The sequence below is a fragment of the Dryobates pubescens genome, chromosome 4, assembly GCF_014839835.1.
Source record: "Dryobates pubescens isolate bDryPub1 chromosome 4, bDryPub1.pri, whole genome shotgun sequence".
Lineage (NCBI taxonomy): Eukaryota > Metazoa > Chordata > Aves > Piciformes > Picidae > Dryobates > Dryobates pubescens.
In genome coordinates this window covers 26,166,642-26,190,484 of record NC_071615.1, presented here as the reverse complement: position 1 = coordinate 26,190,484, position 23,843 = coordinate 26,166,642, and the positions used below count along the sequence as shown (strand labels likewise).

General features: G+C 42.5%; 1 protein-coding gene across 6 annotated transcripts in view; it reads right to left on the bottom strand.

The window, feature by feature from the left end:
• HECW1 (HECT, C2 and WW domain containing E3 ubiquitin protein ligase 1) overlaps window positions 1-23,843 on the bottom strand; it is a 290,701-nt gene that overhangs the window by 204,626 nt on the left and 62,232 nt on the right. Inside the window, exon 2 of one of the 6 annotated variants that reach the window (XM_054160974.1) lies at window positions 16,116-16,173. The exons of the other annotated variants lie outside the window; for them this stretch is intronic. Coding sequence (XP_054016949.1) covers window positions 16,116-16,142 — 27 coding nt within the window. The 5' untranslated portion in view covers window positions 16,143-16,173. The remainder of the gene's footprint in view (window positions 1-16,115; window positions 16,174-23,843) is intronic. 6 annotated transcript variants of the gene reach the window in all.

Below are 23,843 nucleotides of genomic sequence, written 5' to 3'. Positions count from 1 at the left end.
GTAAGACACAGGTAGTCATTCAACACAAATTTCAAGGGCAACTACCAAGCAAGACAGTGAGATAGCTTTGTATGATGAGAAGCTTGGGACGCAGCACATTTAGCCATATGCAAATTTAATAGGCCAGTAGTTGAGTCTGACATCACAAGCAGGTCAGATGTGGAGTTAGTCTCTAGTTAGTCTCCTGGTGCTCCCTCAGGGATGAAGGTTCTTCTGATAAGCTTTTAGGCTTCATTTACAAGGCTTATGTGTTTTGTAAAAGCCAAGAGAGACACAAGACAGATTAAAAAAATAAAAAAAGTAAGAAATTAGGGTAGGCTGGTGACAGTGGCAAGTCATTACACTGTCTTCTGATCAGCTAGCAGTTATCACACTGTCTTCTGATCAGTTAGCAGTTATCACACTGTCTTCTGATCAGCTTTCAGGAAAGCACAGTCATTTGTATCGACAAGTATATTGTACCAAGAGGTAGTAATAGCCTGTGTGAAAAGTTTAATTGGTGGGTGAAAGAAAACACAAAAACATTCTTAAAACTCAGTTACAGCCCAGGTGTGAACAACCCAGTGCAAAACCCTGAGGGTGGGCGAGAAAGAGGAGCAGGAAGGCAACAGTGCCCATGGTCATCAAAAGGTGATGTGATGGGACTCTGTGAGTCAGAGCTTTGAGACAGATGAGTCTAATGAAAGGGCTTTCAGTATATAAAACTGTTTCATTAGAGCGTAAGTCAGGTAAATTCTGAAAAGACAAGAAACTCAGCTCTGTTGGGTGGAAGAGTGAAAACAGCTGAGGGAAAGCAAAAATATAGGAGAGTGAATCCCACTGTTGCTCCTTACAAAGCATAACTTTCCCCCCCGTTGAGAAGTTGAGCATGGCTCTCAACCCAGCAACATGAATTCCATCCTCAAAGGAAACTCTCCTGCTTTCCACAGTGCTAAAGACTTGCTGCAGGATCTATTCTTCCCAGCAACCTTCCCATCTCCACTCTCATCACAGACCTGCTGCTCTCAATCCTTTCCCCATCTTCTTCCCCCACTCAAAGCCCAGAGAGTCCCTTAGCTGCAACCACTTAGCAGCCCTCAGAGTAGATAGAAATAAAGCACAGATTGCTTTCTTTTTGCCCAGGGACACTCCTCTTAGCATGCAGTACCTGCACAGCAAATAACTAACAAAGGGAGCATTTGCAATTTCCATCTCTGCGGGTGCAGAACAGTTGACTATAACAAATGCAAGGCAATGCAGAGGTAGGAAGAAATACAGTAAGCTATAATCAAGCTATCATAACTGCCCCTCATCAACCTATCACCACTATTTGTTTATTAATATCATATAAGAAAAATCCCTTTAGGCATTTGAGTTTCAGAAAAATGATCACTGTAACTCTGAGCACAAAAAGGATTTTTAAAGCAAAGCTTACAGTACAGCCAAATCCAGTAAACATGACCTTGTAGTGCAAGAAGCTATATAAAACCTTCTCCAAACAGCTGATCATCTGACTTGCTGGAAACATAAAACCCAAGATGAAAACCACCTAGCTTGGGATTAGAAAATACTATGAAGCCAAAGGGTTTGGAGAGCACGGACAACTTTGTAGGATCAAGCCACTAATTTGAAAGTGTGGCCGTTTGACGCTGTGCCTTTAAGGAAGGGGCACACTGGCTAAATGTTTGTAAAATATTTTGGTTTTCTAAACGAATTTCATTGGTAGGATTGTGGGAGGAGAGATTGGACCCAGGGGAGTTGGGAACTTTCTCTCAGTCTTCCTTCCTTCGCTGTCCCTCTCGGCTGGATCTGCTTCTGGGATTCTGGCCAACTAAGATAAGATACTAACTCCTGTGCAAGGCCTTTCTTCCTTTCCTGCCCTGTTAACTGTCCTCGTCTCTTCTTCTACCTCTTTTGGGGGAGAAGGGAGGTAGGGGGTTGAAGGGGGCACAGGGGGAAGCCCCCTGTGTGGGGGGTCTGGTTTCTGGTTGAGTTCATTTGCTGTATATTCCTGTATATATTGTAAAATACCTGTGTTTGTTGTGTTACATAGAATCTGTTTCCTTGTACAATATACTCTCATTTCTCCGACTGGGTTTAGCCGTGGTCTCTTTCTCAGTGGGGGAGGGAAAGCAGAGCCTTTCCTTTCAAACCACCACAGAAAGGCACAGGAATGGTTTCTCAGGGCTCCATAGGAATAATTTAATAGCACGAGGGAGTTGCAGGCTTCCATGGTCTCCTGACACCTTTTTCCCTGCTGTTCTTCAGTCAACTGAAACAAAGGCTGCAGGCATTCCAAAGTGATGCGTGCCATAGTAGCACTAAAGAACTTCAAGTGCATCTGTCTCCATATTGCACATCCACGGCACAATACATATATTTATGCCTATAATAAACACTAATTGGAAATCAAAGCCATTATACATCAGCAATGGGGCAAATGGATGTTATTAGGTAGTTCATTTTTCCATTTCCTGACCTTTGTATGTTTCCAGTCTGGCTGTACTGCTATGTTAATGTATCCCTCTTACATTAACTTTGCTTCAATGATGTACAAATCATTGCACAAATTAGAATCAAAATGAAAGAGTTGGCCTCAAGGTCAGCCTGACAAGGCTCAGTGCCAGTGGGTGGGATTGATTTCTGATGCAGACCTATTAGTCTTAAGGCAACAAAAGCTGGCAGTGCAGGAACCAGCATCTTAGCATCTATCAAAAATACCAACAAAACCCAAACACCCAAACAAAACAAAACAAAACAAAAGTACAATTAAGAGGAGTCTATTTTGTGAGAGCACTCGTACAATCTCCTGGACACAAGCAGATGGAAGGTGGAATAGGTGGGCAATGACTGAATGGAAATTCTTGGAGTTCAGAAAAAGAAAGATAAAAAAAATAACCCACAACAGTATTTCTTTGATACTTTCTGGAGGAAGTGCTGTCTGATGAACCCCAGAGAGCATGCTGAGAGACACACACATCACATTTCCAATTATAAGATTCCAGGAACTAAGATTTGTGCCCCTCTATATAAATCAAACAATTCTATTTGTTAAAAAAATGAGATTTTACCAGTTTTAGATAAGATCACCTCAAGCTTCTACACTGTAATGTGTTTACATCTAAGAGCAATTAACAATCTCACATTCAACACATTTGTATTGACAGCCTGAACTCACAGTTCACTACATAAAGCACTTGGAAGTTTCTGTAATAGAATGCAGCTAAGGACAAAATTAATTCCTTAATTTCTCTTAATCAGTAGCAGAAACACAATCTTGGCAGAAAATGTGTATTGAAAGTGCATTCAGACATGTGAAACGGAAACATAAAGCATATTTTCAAAGCATGCTGAAGTACTATCTGATGAAGAATAATCTGATATTCTAGGCAACACTAAAATTGCAAACAAGATGGTACCTCCAGAGAAACAGAGAAAGTCAAAGCAGAGGAAATAAAAGGAAATACTCGGTATACAGTAGTCACTTTATGTACAGATCTATTTAAAAGTGCAGTGCCAGTAAACGAGGCAGAGGTTTACAGGAAAAGCTGTGAAGGTATCTTGCAAAATTTAAGAGACTACTAACAAAATGATGTAGAGTAAATGTGAGTTGCAGAAAGATATCCAGTAATGTAGAACATTTCTCAGAACTGTCAGGTACAATCATTTCTCTGCTCAGCAGCAGTCCCACATTTCCCATATCTCTTCCCCAGAGTCCAAAGACTCCTCTGAAGACTTTTTACAGAAAAAACTTCTTAATTTCTGTGATATAAAAATCCCAGCATTCTCTAGCATTAAAAGCACATCATACCTCCCACCATGCAACAGTTCAGCTAAAAACCAAAGTGCATATGGCTACCAGACAGAAGATAGGAGTTGTCCAATGTGTTAGATAGGTAACAGGCATAGCTTGTTCTGTATAAAACACAAAGGCAACAAAGCAAAGAAGTACAGAATGCAGAAGTGAAGACTTTAATATTAGCCTTTAGAGATGAGTATGGTTCTTTGCAAACAAAAGATTCATGTGCAAATGTATCACAGGATTTATTCTGCAGAGCTCAGATATACCCCAGCAGCATTCTCACCATCCAGACTTCCCTCTCTGCCTGGACACTCCCATATGCAGCACAAACGGATCCATACACACACACCCCATCAGGTGTTCACCATTGCTATGATCTGTAAAATGTTTGTCAGCACCACCAGTACCATTCCCTGCAACAGCTGTGCACAGTTTCCCGCCTTCCTCCCTCTGGCTCCAGGCCGTCAGCAAGGTCCCCGTTCCTCTGGGCCGTGTCCCTCACATCACAGCCCATGCCATATTCCCAGGTGACTAAGCACCTTCCTCTCCTTCCCATTCCTTTTTATTCTCAGAGCATATCTCCTCTTCCTCATTCATCAATATTACCACCCTCCCTTCACGTGTAGGTAGGAAGGAATAGGGCACAAGGCACCACCTGCTGTACCAGCCAGAAGACCGGCACTGGATTAACACATGCACTGGATTAACACATGCAGACAAACACACAAATCCCAGGGGACACGAAAGGAGGTTCCTTTCACGTTTGGTTCCTTCCAGCTGCCTGCAGTGCCTGAACCCCTCTCTACAGCAAAGAGGACATTTCAAATCTTCTACTTCACTCTTTGTCCCTACACTCTGTTATGCTTCTTACCCCATCTGTACTTCTACAAGAGAAAAGTGATTTGAAGTGTCAGCATCTGAAGATCCTCAGGCAGTGAGGCAGGACTGAGGCAGGCAGGTATTACTAGCGAGCTGTCAAGTATTTATGCCTACTTCAACTACTTCTTTGATCCACAAACAATAAACCATCCCAATAAACCAGTCTCTCAACCAGACACCAGCTTCAGAACATGCCCTCAGCTCCATCTTCTACCTTTCAACAAGGCCTAGCACATTTCCTGACACTTTAAAATTAATATGGTACAAAGCTCCTGTTATTATGATATTACCTCCAGACAAATACAGAAATGCCATCCACTTGAGTCTGCTTGATCCTGCTTCTGATACAGTTAAAGGCAAAACTCCCTAACTTCGACGTGGAACAAAGTGACTTTGTAAAGCAAAAGAAAACCCACATATATGTCAAAAGCTGCAGATAAGAAGGGCTGATGCAGACCTGGAAAATCAAGTTGATATTTTAACTGGAACACCTCAAACATTTGCATCCATCATATCCTGTTAGACAACACAAACACATAGAGCAGCAAAATGCATTCCAGGATACAACTCTTCGAGTGAGAGCTCAAACACCAGAAACAAATCTGTCATGGGTGGGTTAGGATTCTTTTAAAATAGCATCATGTTTTTAGACTATATGTCAATGTTGTTTTTTCCCTATATAAAAAAACAATAGAATCATTAAGGTTGGAAAAGACCTTTAAGAGTCCAACTGTAACCCAACTACCATGACCACTTAAACTATATTTGAAGTGCCACCAAGTACACGCTTCTTGAGCACCTCCAGGGATGGTGACTCCACCACCTCCCTGGGCAGCCTGTTCCCATGCCTGACCACTCTTTCAGTAATATTTTTTTTCCTGATATCCAACCTAAACCTTAAGCCCATTTCCTCTCATCCTATTGTTAGCTACTTGGGAGAAGAGACCAACACCAGCCTCACTCTAATCTCCTTTCAAGGAGCTGTAGAGAGCAATAAGATCTCCCCTTAGCCTTCTCTAGTACCGTACTAACCAACCCTAGTTCCCTCAGCCACCCCTCATGCAACACACTCTCCAAACCCTTCATCTGTCTTACTCTTCTCTGGACATACTCCAGAACTTCAATGTATTTCTTACATTGTGGTGCCCAGAACTGAACCCAGTACTCAGGGTGTGGCTTCACCAGGGCTGAGCCCAGAGACACAATCACTTCCCTACTCCTGCTGGACATGCTGTTCTGGATCCAGGCCAGGATGCTCCTGGCCTTCTTGTGCACCTGGGCACACACTGGCTTATGTTCAGCCATCCATCCATCAGCACACCCAGATACTCTTCCACTAGGCTGCTTTCCAGTCATTCTTCCCCAAGACTGTAGTGTTCCTTGGGGGTGTTGTGACCAAAGTGTGAGAGAATCCAAGACTTCTTCCTTTCTTTTCCCTCAAAAGTAAAGAAACTCCTTATGGATTTAAACTGGATCACTAGACACTGCAGCATATTCATCACTACTACGCAGGTTTTGTCAGGCGTCACTGGAGGGCAGAATGAAAACCACTTGCAAGTATAAAATGTTTGACTGCCATGGTTAAGCATAACTTCTGTATATTCTGAGGGTCATTATAACATCCTCATATTTATATTTTTAAAAAATACAAAAATATCTAAAGTTCATTATGTGTTGTTCCTGTTCGGGTCTTTTTGAGAAAAATCTGTTGTAACAAAGGTTTTTAGGATCAGGAGTTTTTATTTTGCACTGAGAAACAGCAAAGAAAAAGTGATTTTTTTTTTTTCATAGTAATGCCTCAGATCCAGTATTTTATTATTGAAAATAATCCTGACACCATAAAAAACTTAATGCTGCTGATTGAACCCACAAGGCACAGCTTAAGGGGTGATATGCCTCTGTTCCTTGGCAGGTAAAACTAGCCTCAGAGACATATCTCCAAACCAGATTACAGAATCACAGAATCAACCAGGTTGGAAAAGCCCTCCAAGCTATCACCCAATACCTTCTAATCAAGTAAACCATGGCACTGAGTGCCTCATTCAGTCTTTTTTTAAACACTTCCAGGAAGAGTGCCTCCACCACCTGCCTGGGCAGCCCACTCCAATGGCCAGTCACTCCTGTGAAGAACTTCCTAACATCTTCCCCTTGTGCAGCTTGAGACTGTGTCCTCTTCTTCTGACACAGGTTGCCTGGGAGAAGAGACCAACCCACACCTAGCTACAACTACCTGAATGGTAGCGAGCAATAAGGTCTCCCCCCAGCCTCCTCTTCTCCAGGCTAAACAACTCCCTCAGCCTCTCCTTATAGGGCTTGTGCTCCAGACCCCTCACCAGCCATGTTGCCCTTCTCTGGACACATTCAAACATCTCAACATTTTTCTTAAACTGAGGGATTGCTACTTACTGTTTCATTTTTTTGTTTATGTTTTGATTGTGTAAGTCATACTAAATTGCTCTTATAATTGTATTCATGAGAAATCAAAGCAACTGGGCAAGACATCCCATGAGGAAATGAGTCATTCTGGTATTACAGTCACTAGTTGAGGAACAAGCTTTGGATCTTACAACGAGAATATGTGGTGGCTTTATTTAGGGCATGAGAAAAGAAGCTGCATTCAGGGACCTGGTTTCCTCTGGATCACTGTGAGACAATTCTAAGCCACATATCAAAGGTTTTCTGGGGAACTCCTAGCCAAGCTTAAATGAAAGGTAGTCTGGTAGCCTTCCCCAAAACAACAAGTACAGGCATAAACAGAAACTGCCTGGAATGGGAGAGCTAGATTAAGTGGATGAAGAGCAAACTAGTGCAGGCTCCACTGCAGCAAATGGTTTATAAGCTTCATCCATACCTACTTCACTGCTAGTACATCTCTAATACCATAATCAGATATTACTCTGCTGTATCACACAATCATGCCTACTCCCATTACTACATGCTGTGATAACTTACTTATTTCTCTTTTAATTCAGCTCAAAAGGGTTAGGGTCCTGCAGTTAAATGCTCTTATGAGAGTTTTGAAAGGGGAAGAATGTCTGTAAATGTGACTGGAAAAGTTTGCATTTCACTCCCCCACAGCCAAAAGCACAAGAATGGTTATGAATGAAAGGTCAAGCCATAGTTGAAATTAATTTTAATGAGGATCATTAGTTATACTTGACCCAACGTTTTTTGGCTGCCACTGAATCCTCACAGAAGAGAAGTAATTACAGTTTTTAACACTGCATTTCAAGTAAGGCCCAAAGGTGATTTTTTTTTAACCTATTTATCTGGTAACTATCCCTCTGTCAAGAAATGTCCCAAACCCAACAAATATTAGGTTCTAGGCCATTGCAATGAAAGTCTAGTGTTTAATTAGTTAGTATTTACAGAAGCCTGCACAAATTAGCAAGCTGGAAGACCATTTGGTTCTGCAGACATTAAACCTAAGTTCTGGAAGGAAGGCTGAGCCACACACATCACACAGCAAGGCTGAGGCCATGCAGTGGCCGTACCCTTGGCCTGTCTCAGCATGGGACCTGATTCTGTCCGCCTAAGGACAATGAGAAATATCTACTGTCCAGTTCTGTGAACTAGTCAATGAAGCACATTTGGTCCACAGATGCTGTTTTCAAGTTGATGGAATTACTTGCTGGATAAAATGCTGTAAAACTGGAATATCAATGAAGATAAAACTCGACTTTTGAACAAGTATTTCTATCAGGGGTTCTCAAACGTTGCAAAAAACTCATGTGTTGGTTTGTATGGCAAAGATTTTGGGAGAGAAGCTGCTGGAAGCTTTCTTTGTGTCTGATAAAACCAATGTCAGCTGGCTTCAAGATGCTGGACACTTCCTTCACAGAAGGATAGTTACCACATAGGTTAAAAAAAGTTCACCTTCGGGCCTTACATGCAGTGGAATATTAAAAACTGCAATTATTTCTCTTCTGTGAGGAGTCAATGGCAGCCAAAAACCATCTTGGTCAACACCACTGACCAAGGCTGAGCCCATCAATAATGGTGGGAGCTCCTCTGCGATAGCACATTTAATACAGGGGAAATGTGCTGCACAACACAATTGCAGCTGGAGAGAGTGAGAATATGCAAGAGAAACAACCCTACAGACACCAGGGCCACTGAAGGAAGGGGAGGAGGTGCTCCAGGCACTGGGTTTCCCTGCAGCCTGTGGTGAAGACCACATCAAGGCAGGCTGTCTCTCTGCAGCCCATGGAGGTTAATAGTGGAATACAGCTCCACCATGCAGAAGCACACACTGGAGCGAGCAACTGGATGTCCTTCCCATAACAAGGAAGGAACAGCAGAAGCAATGTGCGATTAACTGACCACAACCCCCATTCCCCATCCCCCTGCAGCACTCAGAAGAGGGATGATGTAGAGAAACCAAGAGTGAAGTTGAGCCTGGGAAGAAAGAAAAGATGGGGGGGAGCTGTTTTTATGATTTTTCTTTGTTTTTCATTATCCTACTCTAATTGATTGCTAATAAATTAAACTAATTTCCCCTAATCAAGTCTGTTTTGCCCATGACAATAATAGGTGAGTGATCTCCCAGACCTTATCTAGACCCATGAGCCTCTTTTTATGCTTTCTCATCCAGTTGAGGAGAGGAGTGACAGAGCAGCTTTGGTGGGCACCTGGCATGCAGCCAGGGCCAACCCACTACACTGTAAGACCTGCCAACAGAAAAGACACTGATCTGACAATGTATCACTTGTAACACATTAGCTTAATAGCCACATATTAAGGTTTCTGGTAATTTTTCCTCTTGATATCAACTCCACAAATTAACTTGATTGCTATTTTGCTGATCTTTAACCAGCAGCCAAATGTTTGCATTAAAGACATTCAGGTCTGATTCAGGGAAACAAAACCAAGCAGCCCTGTTAGCAGTGGAATTAATGAAGCTGTTTTCCTGCAGAGCTGTATCCTTCATCACCATCAAGCCTCTACAAAAGTCCCAATTTTTCCTGTCCATTCCTCTGCAAAAACAACCCCACATGAAACAAAGCTATAGACAATCCCAGCAACTGTGCCAGCTGCCAGTGCAGGTGACAGACAGGCTCTACCTGCCTTTCCCCCAACCTCAGCTTGGGTCTCCTTCCTCTCCCCAGCCCCTGAGACCTCTAGAAACTTAATTATCTCAAAGACAACTATTTCTCTCTGCTTCACTTGAAATTGGCCAGTGGCTTCAAAAGTAATTAGGTAAGGGAGTGACAGATAAGAAAGTGGAATTAGAGAAGTCTGATCAGCTCAGGAAGATAGGCTATAAAAAAAAAATACCCATAGCCTCACTGATTTAACTGATTACCCACAGGAGGGCATTCCCTCACATGCACAGGTCTGCAGAAAAGAGGGGGCATGGGTTCTTCAAAAGCCATTACAAAAATGTAACAGAAACTAATCAAAGTGACTTCAGTGGAAATAGGACCTGGTCTAACACATAAACAACACTATTCCATTTCTAACACCATTCCTCCTAATTCCCTAGTTATTTTGTCAGAGAGTCCAATGAGCTGCATCCTAGTGGAAAATTTTGGCTAGAAATGAAGCAGAACACGTCTATATTCTCTGTATGGCTTTTGTGATCGATTCCCACATTACAAGTAAATCTGGTGTGATTCCCCACCCCCCACCCCCCCCCCATGTTACAGGAAGCATCAATATTTTGTATAATTTTGTATATTTTTTTTTCCTCAGGAGGTGACAAAATTTGTAGAGGTGAAAACTCCGTGTCACAAAGAATAATTTAAACTGCAAATTACTAAAAAAACCCCAAACTCTTCTCATTTATATTTATCAATTCCCAATGCAATATAAAGTATACATTCAGATAAGAGTCAGAGATGAAGTATTTGATAGAGCTTGCCCAATATATTGTGGAATAATTTTGCCATCATGCAACTAGCTCTGTGAACAGTTTAATAATAAAATGAAACAGTCATTGCTTGTAATTAGTTTTTTATCATATAGGATCTCACTAAATACATTTCTTTTCCAGCCAGTTGCTCTGTTGGCTTTAAAGAGATGAGCCACAGTTTGAGAAGAGAATTAATTTCCCACTAAAATCAAAATATTTGTCTGTGTCAAAACCAAAGTGTTCCCACACATCACTCAAGGGCAAAAACCCTCTGGAAGCAATGCAGATGCCCAGTATGGAAATCCTGAAAGGAAAAAGCACACTTGTGCTACACCAAAAGAAATAAAGCATTTTAGCTCAGGTTTTAAAGGCCCGTGATTCTAGCTGACAACATTGGAGGTGTTCAGGAGGAGACTTGATAGGGTGCTTGGTGGCATGGTTTCGTTGATTAGGTGGTGTTGGATGATAGGTTAGAAGCAATGATCTTGAAGGTCTCTTCCAACCTGGTTTATTCTATTCTATTCTATTTGAAATGGCATCAGCTCTCTAAAGGCACACAGGACAGGTGCTGCTGCCAATATTCTATGCAGTGTCCTCCAGTATGGACAAGGTGTATACAGGTATGGATCTGCATGCCACTTGTCTGTTCTTTTAAAGTGAATTCAGCCTGGGCCTGATCTTGTGCGTCTTGGGTGTGATGGAAAAGCTCCTCTTGACTTCAGACTTTGAAGCAGAACCTGTTCCATTGGGTCATTTGGGGTTCTGTGAAATTCCTAAATAGAATCATAGAATGGCTTAGGTTGGAAAGGACCTTAAAGATCATCTAGTTCCAACCCCCTACACCGGCAGGGACACCTTCTGCTAGCCCAGGCTGCTCAAGACCCCATCCAATCTGGCTTTGAATGCTTCTAGGGTTGGAGCTTCCACAACTTCTCTGGGCAACCTGTTCCAGCACCTCATCACCCTCATGGGGAAGAATGTCTTCCTAATGTCTAATCTAAATTGAGCTTCTTCCAGGTTGAAGCCTTTGCCCCTTACTCTGTCACTATACAACTCTTTACACCCACTCCAGCTGTCCTGGAGATCCTCAAGTGCCAGACAGCTGCTGGAAGGTCTCCCTGGAGACTTCTCTTCTGCAGGCTGAACAACCCCAGCCATCTCAGCCTGTCTTCAAAGGAGAGGTGCCTCTCTGACCATCTTTGTGTAACCTCACATCAAAGTTTAGACAGAAAGCACCATCTTCACAGCCTTCCTATTCTGTGGTATAATGAGAAAAATGGCAAACTTATCACCTAATTTTCTTGCAAATGCTCTTTCCCTAATAATTTGAATGACAGCATTGTTTGGTAGTGCTGGTGTTTTTTAACCTGTAGCTATTTCTGCCATTGCCCTTAAACCTTCTTTGTGCTTTCCCAAATGTACGCTTATCCCCTTACAAAGCTGGCAGATAAGCAAATACAGAGAATTGTTTCTTCAATTAAACTGGTGCTGGAAATGGAGACCAATAGAAGAGGGAATTCTGCCAGAAATTAATTTCTTAATTTCTCCATTAAGATATATCTATCAACCCAGCCAATATTTATATTAGTTTAATTAAAAAGACATTGTAAGAGCAAGAGCTGCAGTTCATAGCTCCACCTCTCCTCCTACCACTGCCTCTCATCTGCTGGCTTTGCTGGGAGCACCTAGCTGAGGGTCTATAGGATATGTCAGGGGTTTCTTTCATGCCTGCAGGCTGGCTAACCACCATCCCTTCTGCACCTTTTCATGGATCTGTTGGTTCTTCTACCTACAAGCCTGACATATGAGGAGAGCCGAAAAGGTCAAAACACTTTTTACATCTTTTTGGTTACCGTTAGCAAGAAGAAAAAGCAATGTGAGAGCACAAAGTACAGTGTCAAAAAAAATGAGGAGATGCAAAATGCTCTGCTTTGGATACATGGGAATGCTTTTGGCTTTCAGTACAAGTTTAACCTAGGTGTGCTGTTTGTTAAAAAAAGAATCCTTCTGATTTTTGTTGCTGTTTATTTTCTTTGAAGAGCTACACTGCAAAAGAAAGATTTCTGCATGTTGAGTCCTAAATAAACCACAGGCAACAATTCTACACTAACAGCGTTTGGCACGGGAACACCAATAGATCTTTTTTCCATCACTAGCTTGTGTGACTAAAAGGATGAACTCCACATGTGAGAAACCTCTAATTAAAGGCTATTTCTTTCTGTCTTAAATGAAACAGTGCTTTGTGTCTTAATGTAAACACAGAGCACGTTACCAAAGACACATCTGCTAGAACAGCCATAGACAGAGCAAATATAATGTGAAGCTCACACAGAAGGGGATTTTTATAAGCAATGGATCAATGTAAGCTCTCCTCCCTACCAAAGGGCTATCTCCAAAGCAGAAGGTTAACCTGCTGTTCTTTAGCACATCTGAAGAAGACCTTTTAAAAGCTAGAAATTACTCCTGAGAGCTGCCACACACTACAGCACTAAAGCCTTTCTAATTGAGACCTTATTTTGATTGTGCCATATCATTTTTTTGAGGGCTGTATACATTTTGATTTGTCTTTTATAGCCTGCAATGAGATTTGGGCACCTGAATGAAGTTAAGTTTTCTATATCAGTTACACAGTTCAGGGAGAGAAAAATAGTGGTCTGAAATACCACCAGGAGCACGACTTTGTTGACTATACAGGAACTATGTAGGAAAAAAAGAACTTAAGAAGCTAAATTAGATACTCAAACACAGGGCTATGAATAGTGCTCTCTCCTCACCCAGAATCTGGAAGGGTCCTGCACTCCCTGCACCAATCAAGTCTTCACACTGCTAACAAATACTGGCACTTATCTCAAATGCCTACATGGAACAAAAGTAAATGCCCTTGCAGGTACACATAGTTCATTGCCATAGACTAAATCATACATCTGGTTTGCTTTTCCTGAAGAAGTCCATGTTGAGACTGAAACTAACTTTTGTTTTTTTTCTAATCATGACAATAGAGAAAAGAAATATCCAGCAACAGCTGGAAATATTGTTATAAACTTAGTTCAACGTGCTTTCCATGGGGGATAAGAAGAGGAGGGGAGATGGGGCAGGGGGCTTAGAAATTATTTTCTGTAAATTACAGAATGTTTTGGACTTTTGCCTCCTAGTAGAAACAGAGCCAAAGCTGCATTTTTAGTTAATGAATGTTGTCCAGAAAAGGTGGGTGAGATACCTGGTGGACAGCCCTTTGCTTCTGATTTGCATCACTTTGATACATCTGAATATAGCTGTCCACAAACTGAGCGTCAAACTTATCTTAACTGGAAGACATCTCCCTGAGGAGACAACGCACCACAGCCAGTTGAATATGCTGCAGCAGGTGGTTAATTTACTTTCTTCCTGCTGTCATGTCAGCTACCTATTTCTGGCAGGATCCTTGGTGGGAGGTATTTAATACAAACCCCAGGATCTCCGGTGGAGGGTTTGTAAGGGCCCAAATTTGGTAAGGCGCTTAGGTGTACATATTGATAGAGACACTTAGGTGTAGGTATTGAGATGCTGGAGCATGTCCAGAGAAGGGCAATGAGGCTGGTGAAGGGCCTCGAGCATATGGCCTATGAGGAGCATCTGAGGCAGCTGCAGTTGTTCAGTCTGGAGAAGAGAAGGCTGAGGGGAGACCTCCTCGCTCTCTACAACTCCCTGAAGGGAGGTCGGAACAAGGAGGCAGCAGCTTCTTCTCACTGGTGGCAAGTGACAGGACTAGGGGAAATGATTTCAAGAGGCACTAGGGGAGGTTCAGGCTGGATGCTAGGAAATATTTCTTCACTGAAAGGGTTCTCAGACATCAGAATGGTCTGCCCAGGGCAGTGGTGGAGTCACCATTCCTGAGGGTATTCAAGAAGCATGTGGACCTGACACTTAGGGACGTGGTTTAGTGTTAACCCTTGGACTGGATGATCTTTGAGGTCTCTTCCAACCAGATGTATTCTGTGATTCCGTGTAGCAGCGAGAGAAGCACTTGTTTGATGCTTGGGTAGATTAATCAACACAGATAAACTTGAAAGTGCTGCAAAATATATCCTTCTGGTTCGCAAGCAGAATCTGGTTTTGCTCCTAAGTTACACAGGTGTTATGTACTCTCCAGACCCTGTTCTCAAGCCTTTGGATCCCTTTTGCTGTTAAGCACAACCTTCTTTTTGAGTCTCGTGAAAAAAACATGCAGTCCTATAGCGACCTGCATCATCTTTCTGTGGGGACATTTCATGTAGTTTTTGGACTGTGGCCTAATTGAAATACATACTATTTTTTCCCAGAGTAATAAAAGAACACCTCTGAAGATGTACTTACCTGATGCAATAGCTGCAATACTCAAGTTACTGCCATGTGAAATGTCAGGCTGTGAACAGGTACTCATAAGCTAGAACATTAAAGGACTACTTTTCACCAAAGAGTCTTTGCATTACTCTCCAGCACGCTTTGTGAGCCTGGATGTGCTGTATGCAGCACACACACCCAGGGAAGTTTCACACTGCAATTAGTGTAGGATACCACTGAGTCTGCAGCTATGGAGAGGTGAAAGGAGGACTGCTGTTAGACACGGTCACAGTTGTCATCATCAAGAAGCTGAATGTATTTCCTCAGCAATTACAGCACTGCTTAATTTGCAGAGGGGCTCAAAATAACCCCCAGCAAAACTGCCAGTGCCCGAGGCTCTTACCGGCTGCTACAAAGCGCAAACCTTAGCACAGAAAGGATACGTCCTCATGAAACTGAAGAACGTAATGACCTGTTACACAGATGGCTCTTGACTGAATTCTCTCCACCAGAATTAAAGTTATTAATCAAAGGATGATTAATAACAAATTAAAATGTAGAAGCAAACACACAGAAGCCCCAACCATAACAACATTTCAGTGACAGAAATAACACTAGATAGGCTTTAATGCAGGTTCTGGCTGTCTTTCATAATGCATGACCATTCAGAAGACTCAGCTGTGCAGGAAGATGCATAAAGCAGTAGTGTGTTATGCATGCACATTATCTCCCACGTTCCCCTAGTAAGTGGTTAGTGCCAGTCCAACATTAGTGTCTACTGTGATGGTTGATTTGTGTGTTGTGATGACTCAATTCACTGTTAGAAGCTGCAGGTTTCAGAAAATGCTTTGTGAAGGTGAGTGCTGGATGCATTCTGTGCTTTGCCTACGCGTGGATGCATGCAACTGCAACGTTACAGTTGCCTGCTGCTCCCAGGACCTCCCTGCTATGATCTTATAAATACCACGTCTCAATTCGGTAAGAATTCTTGGGCAGGTCACACAAAACAAAACCAACACTGACATCAGATGGATGCTTAGTAGGTTACCAAAAAAAAAAAAAGAGAAGAAAAGGAAAAAAAATAGAAAGAAAACATAAACCAAAAGTCACTTCAAATGAAGCTTGGTTAGACATGTTGTAGAAAAGGTGCTCAAATTACCTGAATCACTTTGTTTGATCTTAAACATGGACCAGGGGCAGCTGCAACGAGCTCCGAGCTTTGGCACATTCCATTATATGGATGGCAGTGAGTTTATAATGGAATGGTATGGATGGGTTTTATAATCAGAAAAACACACTGACCTTAACACTACACAGGTGGAGCAGCATAATGACCCGCCAATTGTAAGCGCATCAATTCCTGGGGAAAAGGTCAATGAGGTTAACTCAGCATGTATCCCATAACCAACAAAAGCCACATTTCAAAACATTGTGTTTTTTCCATCAAATTTGTCTGTGCCAACATTGTATGAACTGATTTGCTTTGCTGTTGGGTACTGAGTATATCTTGCTCACGTTAATCCTGTACTACATTATGTTCCAGTAGAGCTAGGTGTTGTCATACACTTCAGGGCTGAAACACATGCATTTAGAATAAGTAAGAAGGGTGTTGACTACACCTCTTTCAGACTTAAGAAGAAACTGAAAGAAAACAAAAGACACCACCAGTACAACTTTACTGAAAAATCACAGAATGGGAGGGACTGGAAGGGACCTCTGGAGATCATGAAGCACAACCCCCCTGCCAAAGGAGTATCACCTATGGCAGTCCACACAGGAATGCACCCAGATGGGGGACTGAAAGTCTCCAGAGAAGATGACTCCATAACTTCTCTGGGCAGCCTGTTCCAGGGCTCCAGCACCCTCACAGGAAAGAGGTTTTACCTCATGTTGAGGTGGAACTTCCTGTGTTCCAGTCCGTATCCACTGTTCTTTGTCATACCAAGTGAGCTTAGATGGCTGGCAGCCAACTAGCATTTCCACTTCCCATCAATTTATTGATATCCTCAGATATTGGTGGGGACCAGCCACAAAAGAAGGAAATGTCAGTGTACCATACTGGAGCTGACTGGGTATTTAACATAGTTAAATCATCCACGATCAGACCATGGAATACAGCGAGCAATAATCTGCTTCTCTAAATCAAACTCGAGCAGATTTAAAAACCCAAACTATACAGTCACAAAATTATACAGAGAGAGGCCACAAAACTGAGAAACTTAAATCTGAATCAGGGATAGAGCTAACCAGCAAGGATGGAAGACTCTCTAAACATGCAACTTCAAATTAAAACAGCTAAAGACATCCACAATTCATCCACAACAGCAATGTCTGGATTTCAACTCATTCTCCCCCTTCTCTTTGGTGACCAGGGCACACTGACACTTCACAGCTTCTCCACAGCACTAGCAGGGAAAGCACTTCAGCAACAAACTCTGATACCAACATCTCCTCATGTCACACATGCCCGGAAACCATTGGCCCACCCTTACGTTCATCCTCATGAGTTTCTGCTGTGTACTCAATGGCAGCTGAGAAGGCACAAAAACAATCTTGTAATAACATGACCAAAGGCAGTACGAAAATTGACATTTCAGCAAGAGCAAACCAAAGAGAACCAAAAGCAAAGGGCAGGACAGTGGATTTAGGAAGATGTTCTACTGTTCAGAAATGTTCAGCTAAAAAAAGATTTATGAAACAAAACAATGCCATTCGATCCTCCTCCTCAAAAATTAAGAGGCTTTCAAACACACACAATACCCACAAAATTAAACAAAATCAAAGTACATATTGCTTTGTCATCTCCCTCCGCCTCTCAAAAGACGCTAAATCTCATGGACCTAATCCGGTTTAGGCCCAAATTTACCAACTGCCTGTAGTCTGGTGGCTCTTTGCTTTTATTGAAATAGCATTTAGACTGGAAATAAAGCAGGGTGATCCCAAAGTTGGGCAAAGAGCCACATCATCTTTAAAGACAGTCTCACAGGAGTTAATCCACATGCACACTTTGGTCAGCTGTCTGTTAGAAGCATACACAACAAAAACTCTTCCAAATAAGGACTGTAAAACCACTTCTCAACCACGGTCACCATAATTTTTCTTCAGCCCCACAGAAACTGGTTTCGAACAGCAAATAGTAATACACCACTCCATTTTCCTTCAGGTCTCTGCTGAAAACGATTCAGGATAAAAGCACATCTCTATTCCTAATCCAATTCTAAAGCAGCTTCCATAGAGATAAAGTTTCATTCTTCACTGGCAATGTGAACAACCCACAGCTCTGCTCCTATCCTCAAAGCCACTACATTGTACCAGCATGTTACAAGACCAGGGATGCTCTCTGACCAAAGCAAAACTAGAGCAAGGAAGAGTTCCCAGATATGCACCCTCAGCTCCTGTTGTGCTGAGTGTGGCTGCAATGGACAACACAACCCCACAGGGTGGCTGTAAATGGTTTTATCCACCCTCCTTCCTCAAACCATCTCAGCATTTCAGACCTTAGGTCACTCAGTCTGTGAATCAGAAGAAAGAAGAATTGATAAACCTTTCTGTGACAAGCGGTGTCCCTCAGGGGTCTGTAAATGGGAGCAGCGCTCTTCCATATCTTCATCAATGACACAGCCATAAACAGCAGGATCAAGTGCACCCTCAACAGCTTTGCAGGTAACAGCAAGCTGAGTGGTGCAGCTGACATGCCACTGGGATGGGAGGTAATCCAGAGGGACCTAGACAAGCTCAAGAACTCAGCCTGTGTGAACCTTACGGGGTTCAACAAAGACAAGTGCAAGGTTCTACACCCGAGTCAGGGCAATCCTTGGCACTGATACAGGCCAGGGGATGATGGGATTGAGAGCAGCCCTGTGGAGAAAGGCTTGTGAATGAGAAGCTGGAACTGAGCCAGAAATGTGCACTTGCAGCCCAGAAGGGAAACTGCATCCTGGGCTCCATCACCTACTTCACACAGGAATTCTTGAAGGCACAGGAACAGGCTGTGCCCATGTGCCGAAAGATGAGCCGCCGGGGAAGGCAACCTCATTGATTCTATGTTTCTATGAAAAGACATGGCCAGCAGAGTGAGAGGTGATTCTGCCACTTTGCTATGGTGAGACCTCATTTGGAATATTATATCCAGCTCTGGAGCCCTCAGAACAAGGAGGACAGGAACCTCTTGGAGCAGCTCCAGAGGAGGCTACAAAAGTGATCTGAACACCTCTCCTCTAAACACAAGCTAAGAGAGTTGGGGTCATTCAGCCTGAAGAAGAGATTGTTTCAGGAAGACCTTGGAACATTCTTTCAGTGCTTAAAGGGTGCTGTGAGAAAACTGGGGATAAACTTTTTAGCAGGGTCTGTTGTGACAGGACAAGGGGTGATGGTCTTAAAACTACAAGAGAAGAGACTTAGACTAGAGAGAAGGAAGAATTTTTTTACCACGTGGGACGTGAAACACTGGCCCAGGTTGCCCAGAGAGGTTGTAGATGCCCCATCCCTGGAGACATTCAAGGTAAGGCTTGATTGGGCCCGGAGCAACCTGATCTGTTTGGGGATATCCCTGCTTATTGCAGATGGACTAGAAGACCTTTAGAAGGCCCTTCCAACCTAAACCACTCTGATTCTAAACTGCTTGGCTTACACATCATGTAAAACCTACACTGAGTCACAGTAAGCATTTTTTGCATGGAGATAGGTCCTGTAGTGATGCCTTCAGACAATCTATCACTCAGGGTTTACAGCAAGCCTGACAGAAGTCCCAGCTCTCATCACCCAATCTGGTCAAGAAGGCCCCACAAGGTAGCAGAGCTCCATTGCCACTGTGCTGTATTTGTCCCCCTGCTCCAGGACAAGCGGCACATGTGCCTGGATGTGTTCAAACTTCAATAGCAACAGATAGGAAAAGCACTATTTTACACACGAATAGATTTACTCAGGGGTGTATTTAATGTTAAATGAAAAGCTTCAGAAACATAATTATGTTTGAAGTGCACTTCAGGTAAATTGGAGAACCTGCAATCAGATAGACTATCATTGCTCTGATGAACACTCTTCTCTGGATTTCTTTCTTGTCTGTCTCTGGTCACCTATGAACTCCTGTCTTTACATTTAGACTGCATGTTTCCTGGCACTCTGGTTTGGTTTTTCTCTTACAGCATTTGCCCTCTCCTCAGCTCATAACTGGGTCTGCCAGTTGCTGTTGCAATAGAAGTCTAGAAAGCACTTATTCCAGTAAATGTATACACAAACACAAGAAAGGCCAAGAAAATTAATAGCATCATGTTTCAAACCTCCCTGATAAAGAGATGAGAAAAACTGATTAAAGAATAGAGAAGCTGAGCCCTTTGTGCTGAAACTCCTCACAGCCCAAGCACCCATTCACTCTCTGGCTGCGAAGAAAAGAGTTTTTCACCAAAATCAGCCCTACATACACAGAAGATGAGCAGTTTCTTTTGAGCCCTCTGTGTGATGTTACCACAATCCAGAAGAAAATAAAAAAGGAGGGAGGAAAGTCCAATCAGCAGTGACATTTTCCTAACCTATTTCTCCTCCTGGAAACACTGCCAAATTCAAGCTGATTCAGTTGATGTTTACTGTCTCCCTGTTTTCTGTTTTTCTCTTCCTCACCTAACACCTTTTTCATCACACATCATTTAACATAAAGACTTCTTGCTTGCTATCCAGCTCTGACCAACCCAGTTAAGCCTCAACTCCATTCCCTTCAGGTTTATTTCTTTATTTCCTTCATTTCTGTTAATACTTCATCTTCTCTTCTCCACTTTTCCTTCTGGTTTGACTCTCTCCTGATAGAAGCCATTGCTAGTCTCTGACCCCCAGTGCTTGATCCTCCATAATGCCTCTGAAGTGGTGTCTGAGCACCTTCTGTTTCTTCTGCTTACCACAGAAGTACACTAACCTCACTTTTATGCATGCCATGCCCTGCCTGAAGCTGGTACTTGCTGTCTTGTTTCAGATCCCTACTCAAAACCCACTTTTTGCAGTTAAGTGTTTTGGAAATACAAAGCAAAACCCTGACTGTAGGACACAAACAGCTAAAATCAGGACCTCTTTTACATGTCTTAATACATGTGTACACATCTGCTTGTACATGATGACATTTTCTTGAAGGTCTCTTCCAACCTGGTTTATTCTATGTATTCTATGTATTCTATTTCTACTTGCCTCCTACTGCTGCCCATGCTTTCTGCATTGCCTGCTCTTAGCCCATGAACTGTTCAATGCCTCAGGGTAGTTTGTACAGGAATGAGTCTCTCCAGTCAAGATATGCAGTACTGGTTAGTAACAACTCAGTCTTTGCAGGAAAATCTATCCAAGGCTGAAAAATTACTTTGCTCATTGGTCAACACTTTGTTTTAAGAGCCAACAGTGAATACCTTCAGGCTTGATGCCACTTACATAGGGGCTGATCTTGTAGCACAGAGAATGGACACCGCTCAGATATTAGGCCATCATGCCATGCTAACAGCATCCAACCATGCTAACAAAGAGATTTTTTTCCTGTTAAATAGGAAACTATTCATCAACAATAACAGAAAAGCAGCTCTGTTTTTTTTCCTGCAGATATGCTTTTCTGTTTTCACATTCACTGTCTTCTTCCTTCCCTCCTGCAAGCATCAGCCCCAATATGCTGTTAATTAACAGCGGCTGCTGCACGGTTCAAGCATTGCCTTTGTATTGAAGGGATCAGAACAACATCGAAGGGATTGGAATGACATAGGGTTTAACCTCCAAAGATTGGTATTTGAAAGACTTTGCAGTGTTTATGCAGATAAGAGCTATAAGGTAGCACTGGTTATTTATGTTAGAAGCATTTGTTCCTTCTCTCTCACCACACGAAAGCAGGTAAAAGAATCTCCTGTCTCATCCCATTTTGCTAGTTACCCCAGCGAGCTGACGCATTATTGTAACACACCTTCCTACAGCAGGAAACAGACACAGTCCCTCAGAATAAATGCTCCCTTCTGTGACTGCAAGACAAATACTAACGAATTCTCCTGTGTCAATTAGCTAAATACCTCACAAACCAGTATACAAATTAGACAGTTTCTTCTCTCCTCAGTAGACAACAGGAAAAAGAAAGTCATTAGAAAAATAATTAATATGTTAATTGAGGATTTTAATTGCCTAGGGACAAACCTCAGTTGCCTTGAAATCTGGCTCAAAATCAGAGTCACATCTGTTGTGGAAAGCACTTTATTTTTGTCCAAGTAAAGGCACAAAGTCTGTAGATATTAATATAAAATGAAACCTCTGTTTTACTGTTCACAACTTGCAGCCAGTCTTGGAAGGCATCAGGCAGTAATATTACATCAAACAAATGGCTGACAAATTTTGAAGGAGTTGGGTGAGATGGTCTTTAAAGGTCCTTTCCAACCCACCCATTCTGTAATTAAATGCTGATACATTAAGATGAAGTGTAGAACCTAGGTCATGAACCAAGGCTCCTCCATGAAGCAAGGAGATATATGAGCACAGAACAGAACCCATGATTCCTGCCCCAAAAAGGTGACATCATAAACATGCCTGCTAAGATCTTGTGACGAACAGAGAATGGAGAGAAAATGAGACAGTATTCATTGCTGTAGCAATGACGCCAACTCTGCCAGGCTTTTCATAGGTATTGCAGAAAGGAGGAGGCTTAAAAAGAGGGTAAGGGATGATACCGTATTTTCCTTTGCCTGACAATCAGGAAAGACAGCAAGGGAGGGCTCATGAAGACTAACTGAAAGAGAAGGAAAGTGTTCCAGGGACATTGGCAATGAAGGCAGAACAGCCATGCTGAACTCTTGGTATGGATTGAAAGATGACAAGAAGAATGTCCACAGGTCATGAATGTCTCCAAAGCTGATCTATTTAATATATTCTGCAGAAACACAAAGATGATACAAAGGGTGTTCACAGGTCATGAATGTCTCTGAAGTTGAGCAGCTATTTAACACATTCTGCAGGGGAGAGCAAAAAGAGGGCAGCAAAAGAGAAAATACAGTCAGAGGAACGTGCTCTGTAGGTAGCAGGTGCTTCCAGCAGTACCATGGAGAGATATAAAGTGAGGCATGTCCATTACTACAAAGGATATTGCAATAACTGAAGCCCCAGGGAATAAAACACTGAACAAAGAGCTGAAGAGACCCAGAAAGTTTCTCCTGAAGAGCCCATCTCAACCAATCAATTTATTTCCAGCATCATTGCCTATCCTCAATGGATGGATCAGGTTCTGAAAAATCACAAAATTCTTCTTGCTTTGACAAGCCTCTGGGAAATCAGGCTTCTCAACAACCTCTGCTTCCTTTGGATGTTGTCCAGCTATTGACCAGACTCCTTGGCTGCACATAACGCTATGGCTACTGACAGCACACAATGAAAACTAAAGCTAGTTGGTGTTATTGCAGCAATAGGAAAGGCCTCACTTAGGGTTGATGTTTCAGCATCACCACTAGTCATGCCCTTCTCATATGTGTCAAAAGGATGTGTGTGTCCACGTCTACCTAATGTTTTGGTGAGCAATGACATTTTCAGAAATGGTCCATAGATATTTGATTGCTCGGTCCAGGTTTTTTTCTCATGAAGTAAGCATCAAGGTGATGGCAGGCACCACCAGTTCAACCTCTGGGCACAAAAGACTTCAGCATGTTGCGAGATAGCTACAAGAACAGCAGCTGCCAAACTCCTTCTAGAGCTCTGCCACTGTGACTCAGAGCTGGCTTGAGTAGAAAACATTTTGCTTGATGAGGTGGAACTGTGTACACCACATCTTCAGATGGAGTTGTTTCTTATCACTCCACTGGCTCCAGTGTACTATAATTAACAACTTGTTGAAGAGAGTGGCTTCAAGTCTTCAGTCTCTCCCTGACAGTCATGATTTTCCTAGTGATGTGGACACTTGGCAGTACACTGACTCAAGCAGAAAAACAGTTTAGCACAGTCCATCAGCCACTTGTGAAATGAAGTTGGATCTGAAGTGCGGTCCTAAAGGATCAGTGGAATACTAACATCTGCAGATGAGTTAATGCTTACCAAATG